General features: G+C 46.0%; 1 protein-coding gene across 3 annotated transcripts in view; it reads left to right on the forward strand.

Moving 5' to 3' along the window:
* LOC124044189 (DNA repair protein REV1-like) overlaps window positions 1–9,131 on the forward strand; it is a 30,489-nt gene extending 21,358 nt beyond the window's left edge. Inside the window, exons 6-18 of one of the 3 annotated variants that reach the window (XM_046363716.1) lie at window positions 94–248; window positions 1,241–1,360; window positions 1,521–1,741; window positions 1,795–1,824; window positions 2,033–2,199; window positions 3,157–3,386; window positions 3,477–3,682; window positions 4,012–4,275; window positions 4,514–4,607; window positions 5,242–5,423; window positions 5,513–5,663; window positions 8,039–8,141; window positions 8,496–9,131. In XM_046363716.1, the coding sequence (XP_046219672.1) occupies window positions 94–248; window positions 1,241–1,360; window positions 1,521–1,741; window positions 1,795–1,824; window positions 2,033–2,199; window positions 3,157–3,386; window positions 3,477–3,682; window positions 4,012–4,275; window positions 4,514–4,607; window positions 5,242–5,423; window positions 5,513–5,663; window positions 8,039–8,141; window positions 8,496–8,607 (2,035 nt within the window). In that variant the 3' untranslated portion in view covers window positions 8,608–9,131. The remainder of the gene's footprint in view (window positions 1–93; window positions 249–1,240; window positions 1,361–1,520; window positions 1,742–1,794; window positions 1,825–2,032; window positions 2,200–3,156; window positions 3,387–3,476; window positions 3,683–4,011; window positions 4,276–4,513; window positions 4,608–5,241; window positions 5,424–5,512; window positions 5,664–8,038; window positions 8,142–8,495) is intronic. The other 2 variants (XM_046363717.1, XM_046363718.1) reach the window with 2 other exon arrangements.
* Window positions 9,132–13,973: the final 4,842 nt, after the last annotated feature.

Here is a 13,973-nt window from a genome sequence, read left to right on the forward strand (position 1 = left end):
TGTGTGTTTCTCTCTCTCTCTCTGTGTGTTTCTCTCTCTCTCTGTGTTTCTCTCTCTCTCTGTGTTTCTCTCCCTCTCTCTCTCTGTCTCTAGTTATTCTCATGATATCGAGGCCCTGAGTTGTGACGAGGCGTTGGTGGATAGCTCTGCCCTGCTGGCTGAGTTGAGTGTTACACCAGATGAACTTGCCAGTGCCATCCGAGCAGATGTCAGGGAGAGGACTGGGTGCTCCGCCTCAGTGGGCATGGGTGAGTAGTGCCTTCCTCTGCCACCCCTGAGTCACATTGTGTATGCTGGCATACTGGACACCCCTGTAGACCCCTGCAATGCTTTTGGGGCCCATATGCCTGTCATCAATGTCTATTTTCTTTTTTATATAAATAATTTTGGCAATAACCCTACAAAAAGTTATTAATGAACCTTTTTCATTTCCATATGGACTAGAAAGCAAAGTGTTTGTTTCTTGGTCTTCGGGAATGTGACTGAAATGTGCCTCAGGCCTTGAAAAATAAAATGTTTAACTGATTGAAAGTGTAAAGAGATCTGGGTGAATAAATGACAGTGGAGCTGCCTTGGCTGTTCAAAAGGCATCAGACCGAGAGCCTAATGCTTCTTCAGTTAGTTAGGATTTCTTTGTTGAGAAAGTCATTTCTCTTCAGAAGCTAAAGTTTCAGAGATGGTAAAACCAGCTTGATTGCCATAGGCGTATCAGGGAAACTGGACAGGAGGGAGGGGTGCTTCAAAATATAGCAGTTCTGTAACATATTTAATTCAGCCTCTCATTCTTAATTGCCGGCCTCAATGCGTTACGGAAAGAGGTTGTATTGGAATCTGGGTCGTCTGGATACTGGACAACCAATCAATTGGCAAATGCAAACATCTTTAGCGGACAACAGTTCTTCAGGCCTTGAACAAAAAAAAAGCGGTTTGCGATTTCGTTCATACTGGTGAACCGGCGTTTGAGTTGTGGGGTTGCAATATCAACAGTCCCTTATCTCTGGTATATCTTGGCATGCATCATTCAAGACTACGTTTAACTTGTGTGCAGCGCAATGGACATGTAACGCACAGTATCTCAGGAAAGACTGTCTGGGTTGACTCCGTATAGGAAACCAAAGAAAGATGAAGTGCATTATGCCAGTGATTCTGTTGGCACGACATTTGGAAACGGAGGGGCAGCATAGTTTCCCTCCCACTGTATTACATCCTGTCTAACCTCTGTGACCTTTGACCTGTCCAGGGTCCAACATCCTGTTGGCGAGAATGGCTACCCGAAAGGCTAAGCCGAACGGACAGTACCTCCTGAGGTCAGAGGAAGTGGATGACTTCATCAGGGACCAGACGGTGACCAGCCTACCAGGTGAGGCACTACAGCACCACCTGCTGGCCACACACACAGTTACTCTGCAACTGATGATCATCTTTCTTGTGCATCTCCAAAATATAAACTGTCCTTCTCTACACCCTCCATCTCTCCTTCTCCACCCATCCCTGTATTTCTCTCCCCTCTTCTCCCTCAGGTGTGGGCCGTTCTATGGGTGGTAAACTGGCATCTCTGGGTGTGAGGTCATGTGGGGACCTGCAGCAGGTGTCTCTGCAGCGGCTGCAGAAGGCGTTTGGCCCTCGCACCGGTCAGACCCTCTTCAGGTTCTGCCGAGGTCTGGACGACCGGCCCGTCCGTAGCGAGAAAGAGAAGAAGTCTGTCTCTGCTGAGATTAACTACAACATCCGCTTCACACAGGTCCGTACCTGTCTGTCTCTGCTGAGATTAACTACAACATCCGCTTCACACAGGTCCGTACCTGTTTAATCCGGTTTACACAGGTAAGAGCTTGTTTGATCTGGTCCACGCAGGTCATAACTGGTTTATACTGATCAGAACTGGGGCTTATTCAAGGAGGCAGAATATTCAGATTGTTCCGAATGGGATATTTCCTGAAGCACAGACATTCTTCTTTGCTTGTTCAAAGTGACAGGCTTTTCTATCACTTTCTCCATTCTCTCTTTCACTAAATTCTCTCTATCTTACCAGGTGGACGAGGCGGAGTCGTTCCTGACCCAACTGTCCATTGAGGTGCAGAAGCGTCTGCAGGGGGCGGGGCTTAGGGGTCGCAGGCTGACCCTAAAGGTCATGGTCTGTAAGGCAGGGGTGGAGCAATCCAACTACAGTGGTCATGGCACCTGTAACAGTTTGGCTAGGTGAGACACGGTGGCCATGTCTGAATACCCATGAATAGTAGGCTCTTTGGGTATGAGAAAATATAACATTTTATAGCATGTCAAATGAATTGTGCTTTAAATGCCAGGATGTCATACCAGCTGAAATGAGTATGACATCCTGGCATTTAAAGCACAATTTCAGCTGCACACCTTTGAGGAATGAGCATCATCTTTTCACCCTCGCGTGTGTTTGACAACAGCTGATAATCAGAATAGAGGACACGCATAAATAAACAAATGGCGTCAAATCAACGCAGTTGAACATTACGAGGCATTCTCAGGATGGATCAGCCTAGGATGTTATTTGTTGCTAGTTCTCAGGATGGATCAGCCTAGGATCAGCCTAGGATGTTATTTGTTCAGGCTAGTTGCTAGTTCTCAGGATGGATCAGCCTAGGATGTTATTTGTTGCTAGTTCTCAGGATGGATCAGCCTAGGATGTTATTTGTTGCTAGTTCTCAGGATGGATCAGCCTAGGATGTTATTTGTTGCTAGTTCTCAGGATGGATCAGCCTAGGATGTTATTTGTTGCTAGTTCTCAGGATGGATCAGCCTAGGATGTTATTTGTTGCTAGTTTCAGGATGGATCAGGATGGATCAGCCTAGGATGTTATTTGTTGCTAGTTCAGGATGGATCAGGATGGATCAGGATGGATCCATAGGATGTTATTTGTTGCTTACTGCATTTGTTTGTTTTTTAAAATAAAAATAGTATGTTCTAAATAGTTTGTAGTACAATTAGTACACAGTATGTAGTTTTAGTAAATAGCAGGCAAAACAGATTTCAGACACTTCCTGGAACACACTGAGGGGACATAATTGAGAGTCTTCCTCTTCTCTCTCCCCATCTCCTCCTCGTTTCTCCTCTTCTCCTCTTTTCTCCTCTCCCTCTCTCCTCTACCCTCCTCTCCTCTCTCCCCCTCTCTCCTCTCTCAGGTCAGTGACCCTGGCCCAGCTTACAGACTGTGGTCATTTGATAGCCAGTGAGGTCATCAAGCTGTTCCACGCAATGAGGCTGAAGGTGCAGGACCTGAGGGGGGTGGGCCTCCAGGTGCAGCTCCTCGAGGGGGCCCACTCCGTCCCCAAGGACCCCACGGGCCCTAAAACATGCTACATCAGAGACAAGCTGCTGGCCCAGCACCCCCCCGCCCAACATAACTATACAGGTAAGTGTGTGTGTGAGCTCTTGTTAGTGGTTACCTCAAGGAGCCAGTCATCGAGCCATAGAACGACCTCTGCTGTCTCTCTTCCTTCAGATTCGCTACCTAATACCGCCATTACTGACACATGCACCAGTCAGGAAAATAGTTCCTCTGCCAGAGTCCTGTCCCCCTTCTCCACTCCCCGCCCGACATTGCCTGCTGAGCCAATCCCAGGGACAAGTAAAGGAGAGCCGCCTCGCACACCTAACCATGTTTATAACCGCCTTAACCTCAGCATCGAGGTCTCCCCTCTCTCACAGGTACTTCACGCCTAGATCAACAGTGCATTGCTCTCATTGAAAAAACATTCGGTTGGCTATGTTTTTGAAGCATAATTTCAAGTCCAATCAAATTTGATTTGTCACATGCTCCGAATACAACAGGTATAGATAGACCTTACAGTGTAGCAGCAGTGTAAAAACACAGGGGGGCGCAGGTGGCCATTTAATGAATAGTTCAGCAGTCTTATGGCTTGGAGGCTTGGAGGCTTGGAGGTAGAAGCTAGAAAGGAGCCTTTTGGGCAGTAGAATCACCCTCACACACAGGTTTCCCAGGATACATGTTGTATGTGTGTCTGTGTCCATGTCAGGTGGACCGGTCGGTGTTGGAGGCCTTGCCTGCAGAGTTGAGAGAACAGGTGGAGCACTCCTGGACCCACAGAGACACAGAGAGAACACACAACGGTTCACACCCTGGCCCCTCTTCTACTTCTTCCTGTTCATCTTCCCCTCTACCCTCCTCTCCTCCTCCCCCCGCTGCCCCTCCTGTAGGAGCACTGGTGCTTCAGATCCCCAAACAGTCTGGACAGACCGGCTCCACAGGCATCATACTGGAACTGTCTGACTTCTCCCAGGTACACACACACACACACACACACACACACACACACACACACACACACACACACACACACACACACACACACACACACACACACACACACACACACACACACACACACACACACACACACACATTCTCATTAACGACAACATCCCCTATAAACACGCACATATTGTTTCTGTGTCTGTCTTTCTCTCTCCCTGTGTGTGTGTGTGTGTGTGTGTGTGTGTGTGTGTGTGTGTGTGTTGGTTGACCCGGAGGTGTTTGCAGAACTCCCCAGAGAACTCCAGGAGGAGCTGCGTTCAGTGTACGGCCGCAGAGAGAACACCCATGGGATCATGGGTAAGAATACAGTATATCTACCCAATAATATACACTGAGTTTACCAATCATTAAGAACACCTTCCTAATAAGAATGGTCCCATCAGTTCGTTGCGCATGGACTCTACAAGGTGTCCAAAGCGTTCCACAGGGATGCTGGCCCATGTTGACTCCAATGCGCCTGGCACCATACCAGTGCGCCTGGCACCATACCAGTGCGCCTGGCACCATACCCCATTCAAAGACACTTAAATATTTTGTCTTGCCCATTCACCCTCTGAATGGCACACACACACAATCCATGTCTTATTGTCTCAAGGCTTAAAAATCCTTCTTTAACATGTCCCCTTCATCTACACTGGTTGAAGTGGATTTAACAGGTGACATCAATGAGGGATCATAGCTTCCACCTGGATTCCCCAGTCAGTCTGACATGTAAAGAGCAGGTGTTCTTAATGTTTTGTACGCTCAGTGGATACTAATAATATAATATAGAATATATATGCCATTTAGCAATACACTGGAAAGAACCATAGAACCGACTAATGATCAAATTAAACTTTCATTGCATTGCCCCCTTTCTCTCTCTTTCCTTCTCTACCTTTCACTCCTTCCCTTGCCTCGCTTATCCCCCCCCCCTCCTCTTTCTCTGTAGCAGACCAGAGGAACCCCCTGTTGCATCTGAAGCATGTGGGGGTGGGTTGGATGAAGCGCGGCTACAAGAAGAATGCCAACAAAGGCCCCTCCCCTCTAAAGAGGCCCCGCCCACCAGGAAACACCCCGGCCAAAGACCTACCACACGTGCTCAGACCCAGGGACCTACCCAATGGCCTCAAGGTGAGCCCCTAAACACTTATGCAAGTTAAGTTGTCTGTTTTATTAATGATGCATAGTGATTAAACTGGCCTGAACTGACCCCCATCCAGCTGGAGAATGGACCTTCCACCTCCCCCCTACAGCAGGACGACCCAGAGACTCTGTCCAAGTTCACCCCTTGCCCTGAACCCACCCTGGCTGGAGCCTGTGATTTCAGGGACATCCGAACACTACTCAGAGAATGGATCACTACCATCTCAGGTACAGAATGGGGAGTGGGTCGTTTACTACCATCTATGGAAAAAGGGGGACATTTTCTGCCATAGTTCAGTCGTGGCCAAAAGTTTTTTTAGAATGACACAAATATTAATTTTCACAAAGTCTGCTGCCTCAGTTTGTATGATGGCAATATGCTTCACAGGCAAGGATATTGCTGCCAGTAAGATTGCTCCTAAATCAACCATTTATCGTTTCATCAAGAACTTCAAGGAGAGCGGTTCAATTGTTGTGAAGAAGTCTTCAGGGCGCCCAAGAAAGTCCAGCAAGCGCCAGAACCGTCTCCTAAAGTTGATTCAGCTGTGGGATCGGGGCACCACCAGTACAGAACTTGCTCAGGAATGGCAGCAGACAGGTGTGAGTGCATCTGCACGCACAGTGAGGCGAAGACTTTTGGAGGATAACCTGGTGTCGAATGTCAAGATGGGCAGCGAAGAAGCCACTTCTCTCCAGGAAAAACATCAGGGACAGTATGATATTCTGCAAAAGGTACAGCGATTGGACTGCTGAGGACTGGGGTAAAGTCATTTTCTCTGATGAATCCCCTTTCCGATTGTTTGGGGCATCCGGAAAAAAGCTTGTCCGGAGAAGACAAGGTGAGCGCTACCATCAGTCCTGTGTCATGCCAGCAGTAAAGCATCCTGAGACCATTCATGTGTGGGGTTGCTTCTCAGCCAAGGGAGTGGGCTCACTCACAATCTTGCCTAAGAACACAGCCATGAATAAAGAATGGTACCAACACATCCTCCGAGAGCATCTTCTCCCAACCATCCAGGAACAGTTTGGTGACGAACAATGTCTTTTCCAGCATGATGGAGCACCTTGCCATAAGACAAAAGTGATAACTAAGTGGCTCGGGGGACAAAACATTAATATAGGTCCATGGTCAGGAAACTCCCCAGACCTTAATCCCATTGAGAACTTGTGGTCAATCCTCAAGAGGCTGGTGGACAAACAAAAACCCACAAATTCTGACAAAGTCCATGCATTTATTATGCAAGAATGGGCTGCCATCAGTCAGGATGTGGCCCAGAAGTCCATTTACAGAATGCCAGGGCGGATTGAATGTGCTGCCATCAGTCAGGATGTGGCCCAGAAGTTAATTGACAGAATGCCAGGGCGGATTGAATGTGCTGCCATCAGGTAGGATGTGGCCCAGAAGTTAATTGACAGAATGCCAGGGCGGATTGAATGTGCTGCCATCAGTCAGGATGTGGCCCAGAAGTTAATTGACAGAATGCCAGGGCGGATTGAATGTGCTGCCATCAGTCAGGATGTGGCCCAGAAGTCCATTGACAGAATGCCAGGGCGGATTGAATGTGCTGCCATCAGTCAGGATGTGGCCCAGAAGTTAATTGACAGAATGCCAGGGCGGATTGAATGTGCTGCCATCAGGTAGGATGTGGCCCAGAAGTTAATTGACAGAATGCCAGGGCGGATTGAATGTGCTGCCATCAGGTAGGATGTGGCCCAGAAGTTAATTGACAGAATGCCAGGGCGGATTGAATGTGCTGCCATCAGGTAGGATGTGGCCCAGAAGTTAATTGACAGAATGCCAGGGCGGATTGAATGTGCTGCCATCAGTCAGGATGTGGCCCAGAAGTTAATTGACAGAATGCCAGGGCGGATTGAATGTGCTGCCATCAGTCAGGATGTGGCCCAGAAGTTAATTGACAGAATGCCAGGGCGGATTGAATGTGCTGCCATCAGTCAGGATGTGGCCCAGAAGTTAATTGACAGATGCCAGGGCGGATTGAAGCCATCAGTCAGGATGTGGCCAGAAGGGCGGATTGAATGTGCTGCCATCAGTCAGGATGTGGCCCAGAAGTTAATTGACAGCATGCCAGGGCGGATTGAATGTGCTGCCATCAGTCAGGATGTGGCCCAGAAGTTCATTGACAGCATGCCGGGGCGGATTGCAGAAGTCTTGAAAAAGAAGGATCAACACTGCAAATATTGATTCTTTGCATCAACTTCATGTAATTGTCAATAAAAGCCTTTGACACTTATGACATGCTTGTAATTAAACTTTAGTATCCATAGTAACATCTGACAAAATTATCTAAAGACACTGAAGCAGCAAACATTGTGGAAATTAATATTTGTGTCATTCTCAACTTTTTGCCACAACTGTAGTTGTGTTTTTGACTGTGTTAAAGATGTGGTTTTGACTGTATTAAATATGTGGTTTTGACTGTATTAAATATGTGGTTTTGACTGTATTAAATATGTGGTTTTGACTGTGTTAAAGATGTGGTTTTGACTGTGTTAAAGATGTGGTTTTGACTGTGTTAAAGATGTGGTTTTGACTGTGTTAAAGATTTGGTTTTGCATTTTTCTAAGTACTTTACCCCCCTCAGACCCCATGGAGGAGGACATTCTGCAGGTAGTCAAGTACTGCACTGATCTGATCAATGACAAGGACCTAGAGAAACTTGACCTGATCATCAAGTACATGAAGAGGTACGGTCCATTCGTGGTCTAACTCTCCCTTCTTCACCTCTGTCTCAGTGAGGGACCACTCGGCCATTGTCAAATAGGACCTGTTTGGGGATAGAGGATCATTCTACCCCTGTTGTTGAGATTCCATTTCAATTAGTGTTTTTCTCTTTTCTCATGTGTGTTTAGTTTATCAGATATTTAAGTGTGTTAGGCCTAAGGCATGTGTGTTTAGTTTATTAGATATTTACGTGTGTTAGGCCTAAGGCGTGTGTTTAGTTTATTAGATATTCAAGTGTGTTAGGCCTAAGGCATGTGTGTTTAGTTTATTAGATATTCAAGTGTGTTAGGCCTAAGGCATGTCTTATGTCATGGCAGGTTGATGCAGCAGTCTGTGGAGTCTGTATGGAGCATGGCCTTTGACTTCATCCTGGACAACGTGCAGGTGGTGGTACAGCAGACCTACGGCAGCACTCTGAAGATCACGTAGGAGAGGGCAGCACTCTGAAGATCACGTAGGAGAGGGCAACACTCTGAAGATCACGTAGGAGAGGGCAACACTCTGAAGATCACGTAGGAGAGGACAACACTGAAGATCACGTAGGAGAGGGCAACACTCTGAAGATCACGTAGGAGAGGGCAGCACTCTGAAGATCACGTAGGAGAGGGCAGCACTCTGAAGATCACGTAGGAGAGGACAACACTGAAGATCACGTAGGAGAGGGCAACACTCTGAAGATCACGTAGGAGAGGGCAACACTGAAGATCATGTAGGAGAGGGCAACACTCTGAAGATCACGTAGGAGAGGGCAACACTCTGAAGATCACGTAGGAGAGGGCAACACTCTGAAGATCACGTAGGAGAGGGCAACACTCTGAAGATCACGTAGGAGAGGGCAACACTGAAGGTCACATAGGAGAGGGCAACACTGAAGATCACGTAGGAGAGGGCAACACTCTGAAGTTCACAACACTCTGAAGATCACATAGGAGAGGGCAACACTGAAGATCTCGTAGGAGAGGGCAACACTGAAGATCTCGTAGGAGAGGGCAACACTGAAGATCACGTAGGAGAGGGCAACACTGAAGATCACGTAGGAGAGGGCAACACTGAACATGAAGAGGGCAACACTCTGAAGATCACGTAGGAGAGGGCAACACTCTGAAGATCACGTAGGAGAGGGCAACACTCTGAAGATCACATCTGAAGATCACGAGGAGAGGGCAACACTGAAGATCACATAGGAGAGGGCAACACTCTGAAGATCACGTAGGAGAGGGCAACACTCTGAAGTTCACAACACCCTGAAGATCAGTGCACAGGTCAGAGGGCAACACTCTGAAGATCACGATCCAGGAGAGGGCAACACTCTGAAGATCACGTAGGAGAGGGCAAACCATGAAGATCACTTCAGGAGAGGACAACACTGAAGATCACGTAGGAGAGGGCAACACTCTGAAGATCACGAGGAGAGGGCAGCACTCTGAAGATCACGTAGGAGAGGGCAGACTCTGAAGATCACATTTCCCAGTTGTTTTGAACACGACAATAAGGAGAGGACAACACTGAAGATCACGTAGGAGAGGGCAACACTCTGAAGATCACGTTTAAAAGGAGAGGGCAACACTGAAGATCATGAATAAGGAGAGGGCAACACTCTGAAGATCACAAATCTTGCTGGAGAGGGCAACACTCTGAAGATCACGTTGGAGAGGGCAACACTCTGAAGATCACGTAGGAGAGGGCAACACTCTGAAGATCACTGCTTAGGAGAGGGCAACACTCTGAAGGTCACATAGGAGAGGGCAACACTGAAGATCACGCTTTGCACCAGGAGAGGGCAACACTCTGAAGTTCACAACACTCTGAAGATCACATAGGAGAGGGCAACACTGAAGATCTCGTTAGGAGAGGGCAACACTGAATATCACGCTTTGCAGGAGAGGGTTCTGAAGATCACGTAGGAGAGGGCAACACTCTGAATATCACGTAGGAGAGGGCAACACTCTGAAGATCACTCTAGGAGAGGGCAACACTCTGAAGATCACATTGGAGAGGGCAACACTCTGAAAATCACGCTTTGCAGGAGAGGGCACGCTTTGCAGGCTCTGGCCAAGTCTCAAATCAACCCTATTCCCCATTTAGTGCACAGGTCAAAGGTATTATACTAATATGTGGAGGATAGAATGCCATTTGAGATCCAGTTTTGCTCCTCCTGCTCCTGTTTGTTTTGCCACTGTTACATCATCCCACTATTACATCATGATCCTGTGGGAGGAGCTGGGTCAAATCTGGGTCAAACCATGATGTCTGTGATCTTCAGCACGGAAAGTCGGAGTTCTAGAAAGATGCCAGAGTTTTAGAGTTGGATGACCATTCAAAACTATTTTTCCCAGTTGTCTTAAAGGCACTGAAGTCGGAAGTCAGAGTTCCCATTTCACCAGTTGTTTTGAACTGCTTTGCACCAGTTGTTATGTAACCTGCTTTGCACACGTGTTCTCTTTCCTTGTGTCATCACAGTGAAAGAGTTCTGTGTCATTGTGACATCAGCACAACAATCAATTCAATTCAAGGGCTTTATTGGCATGGGAAACATGTGTTAACATTGCCAAAGCAAGTGAGTTGTTAGACAACATACAAAGTGAATATATAAAGTTGTTAAAAACAACAAAAATTAACAGTAAACATTACACATACAGAAGTTTAAAAACAGTAAAGACATTACAAATGTTATGTTTTCACCAGTTGTTATGTTACTCTCTGCTTTCACCAGTTGTTATGTTACTCTCTGCTTTGCACCAGTTGTTATGTTATCTCTGCTTTGCACCAGTTGTTATGTTACTCTCTGCTTTGCACCAGTTGTTATGTTACTCTCTGCTTTACAATGTACAAATAGTTAAATGACACAAGATAAAATTAATAAGCATAAATATGGGTTGTATTTACAATGGTGTTTGTTGTTTCACTGCTTTGCACCAGTTGTTATGTTTCTCTGCTTGGCAACAGGTCACAAATCTTGCTGCTGTGATGTTGTTATGTTACTCTCTGTTTTGCACCAGTTGTTATGTTACTCTGCTTTGCACCAGTTGTTATGTTACTCTGCTTTGCACCAGTTGTTCTGTTACTCTCTGCTTTGCACCAGTTGTTCTGTTACTCTCTGCAGTTGTTCTGTTACTCTTTGCACCAGTTGTTCTGTTACTCTCTTTGCTTTGCACCAGTTGTTCTGTTACTCTGCTTTGCACCAGTTGTTCTGTTACTCTCTGCTTTGCACCAGTTGTTCTGTTACTCTCTGCTTTGCACCAGTTGTTCTGTTACTCTCTGCTTTGCACCAGTTGTTCTGTTACTCTGCTTTGCACCAGTTGTTCTGTTACTCTCTGCTTTGCACCAGTTGTTCTGTTACTCTCTGCTTTGCACCAGTTGTTATGTTACTCTCTGCTTTGCACCAGTTGTTTGTTCTGCTTTGCACCAGTTGTTATGTTACTCTCTGCTTTGCACCTGCTTTGCACCAGTTGTTCTGTTACTCTCTGCTTTGCACCAGTTGTTCTGTTACTCTGCTTTGCACCAGTTGTTCTGTTACTCTGCTTTGCACCAGGTGTTCTGCTTTGCACCAGTTGTTATGTTACTCTCTGCTTTGCACCAGTTGTTCTGTTACTCTCTGCTTTGCACCAGTTGTTATTTTGCTTTGCACCAGTTGTTATGTTGCTTTGCACCAGTTGTTATGTTACTCTCTGCTTTGCACCAGTTGTTCTGTTAGTTGTTCTGTTACTCTCTGCTTTGCACCAGTTGTTATGTTTCTCTGCTTTGCACCAGGTGTTCTGTTACTCTCTGCTTTGCACCAGTTGTTATGTTACTCTCTGCTTTGCACCAGTTGTTATGTTACTCTCTGCTTTGCACCAGTTGTTATGTTACTCTCTGCTTTGCACCAGTTGTTATGTTTCTCTGCTTTGCACCAGTTGTTATGTTACTCTGCTTTGCACCAGTTGTTCTGTTACTCTGCTTTGCACCAGTTGTTATGTTACTCTCTGCTTTGCACCAGTTGTTCTGTTACTCTCTGCTTTGTACCAGTTGTTATGTTACTCTCTGCTTTGCACCAGTTGTTATGTTACTCTGCTTTGCACCAGTTGTTATGTTTCTCTGCTTTGCACCAGTTGTTATGTTACTCTCTGCTTTGCACCAGTTGTGCTGTTACTCTCTGCTTTGCACCAGTTGTTATGTTACTCTCTGCTTTGCACCAGTTATGTTACTCTGCTTTGCACCAGTTGTTCTGTTACTCTCTGCTTTGCACCAGTTGTTGTTATGTTACTCTCTGCTTTGCACCAGTTGTTATGTTACTCTCTGCTTTGCACCAGTTGTTATGTTACTCTCTGCTTTGCACCAGTTGTTATGTTACTCTCTGCTTTGCACCAGGTGTTCTGTTACTCTCTGCTTTGCACCAGTTGTTCTGTTACTCTCTGTTTTGCACCAGTTGTTCTGTTACTCTCTGCTTTGCACCAGTTGTTCTGTTACTCTCTGCTTTGCACCAGTTGTTATGTTTCTCTGCTTTGCACCAGTTGTTATGTTTCTCTGCTTTGCACCAGTTGTTCTGTTACTCTCTGCTTTGCACCAGTTGTTATGTTACTCTCTGCTTTGCACCAGTTGTTATGTTACTCTCTGCTTTGCACCAGTTGTTATGTTACTCTCTGCTTTGCACCAGTTGTTATGTTACTCTCTGCTTTGCACCAGTTGTTATGTTACTCTCTGCTTTGCACCAGTTGTTATGTTACTCTCTGCTTTGCACCAGTTGTTATGTTACTCTGCTTTGCACCAGTTGTTCTGTTACTCTCTGCTTTGCACCAGTTGTTGTTATGTTACTTTCTGCTTTGCACCAGTTGTTATGTTACTCTCTGCTTTGCACCAGTTGTTATGTTACTCTCTGCTTTGCACCAGTTGTTATGTTACTCTCTGCTTTGTACCAGTTGTTCTGTTACTCTCTGCTTTGCACCAGTTGTTATGTTACTCTCTGCTTTGCACCAGTTGTTCTGTTACTCTCTGCTTTGCACCAGTTGTTATGTTACTCTCTGCTTTGCACCAGTTGTTATGTTACTCTCTGCTTTGCACCAGTTGTTATGTTACTCTCTGCTTTGTACCAGTTGTTCTGTTACTCTCTGCTTTGCACCAGTTGTTATGTTACTCTCTGCTTTGCACCAGTTGTTATGTTACTCTCTGCTTTGCACCAGTTGTTATGTTACTCTCTGCTTTGCACCAGTTGTTATGTTACTCTCTGCTTTGCACCAGTTGTTCTGTTACTCTCTGCTTTGCACCAGTTGTTATGTTACTCTCTGCTTTGCACCAGTTGTTCTGTTACTCTCTGCTTTGCACCAGTTGTTATGTTACTCTCTGCTTTGCACCAGTTGTTATGTTACTCTCTGCTTTGCACCAGTTGTTATGTTACTCTCTGCTTTGCACCAGTTGTTATGTTACTCTCTGCTTTGCACCAGTTGTTATGTTACTCTCTGCTTTGCACCAGTTGTTATGTTACTCTCTGCTTTGCACCAGTTGTTCTGTTACTCTCTGCTTTGCACCAGTTGTTATGTTACTCTCTGCTTTGCACCAGTTGTTATGTTACTCTCTGCTTTGCACCAGTTGTTCTGTTACTCTCTGCTTTGCACCAGTTGTTATGTTACTCTCTGCTTTGCACCAGTTGTTCTGTTACTCTCTGCTTTGCACCAGTTGTTATGTTACTCTCTGCTTTGCACCAGTTGTTCTGTTACTCTCTGCTTTGCACCAGTTGTTATGTTACTCTCTGCTTTGTACCAGTTGTTATGTTACTCTCTGCTTTGCACCAGTTGTTCTGTTACTCTCTGCTTTGCACCAGT

This window comes from Oncorhynchus gorbuscha, linkage group LG09, assembly GCF_021184085.1.
Source record: "Oncorhynchus gorbuscha isolate QuinsamMale2020 ecotype Even-year linkage group LG09, OgorEven_v1.0, whole genome shotgun sequence".
Classification (NCBI taxonomy): Eukaryota; Metazoa; Chordata; class Actinopteri; order Salmoniformes; family Salmonidae; genus Oncorhynchus; species Oncorhynchus gorbuscha.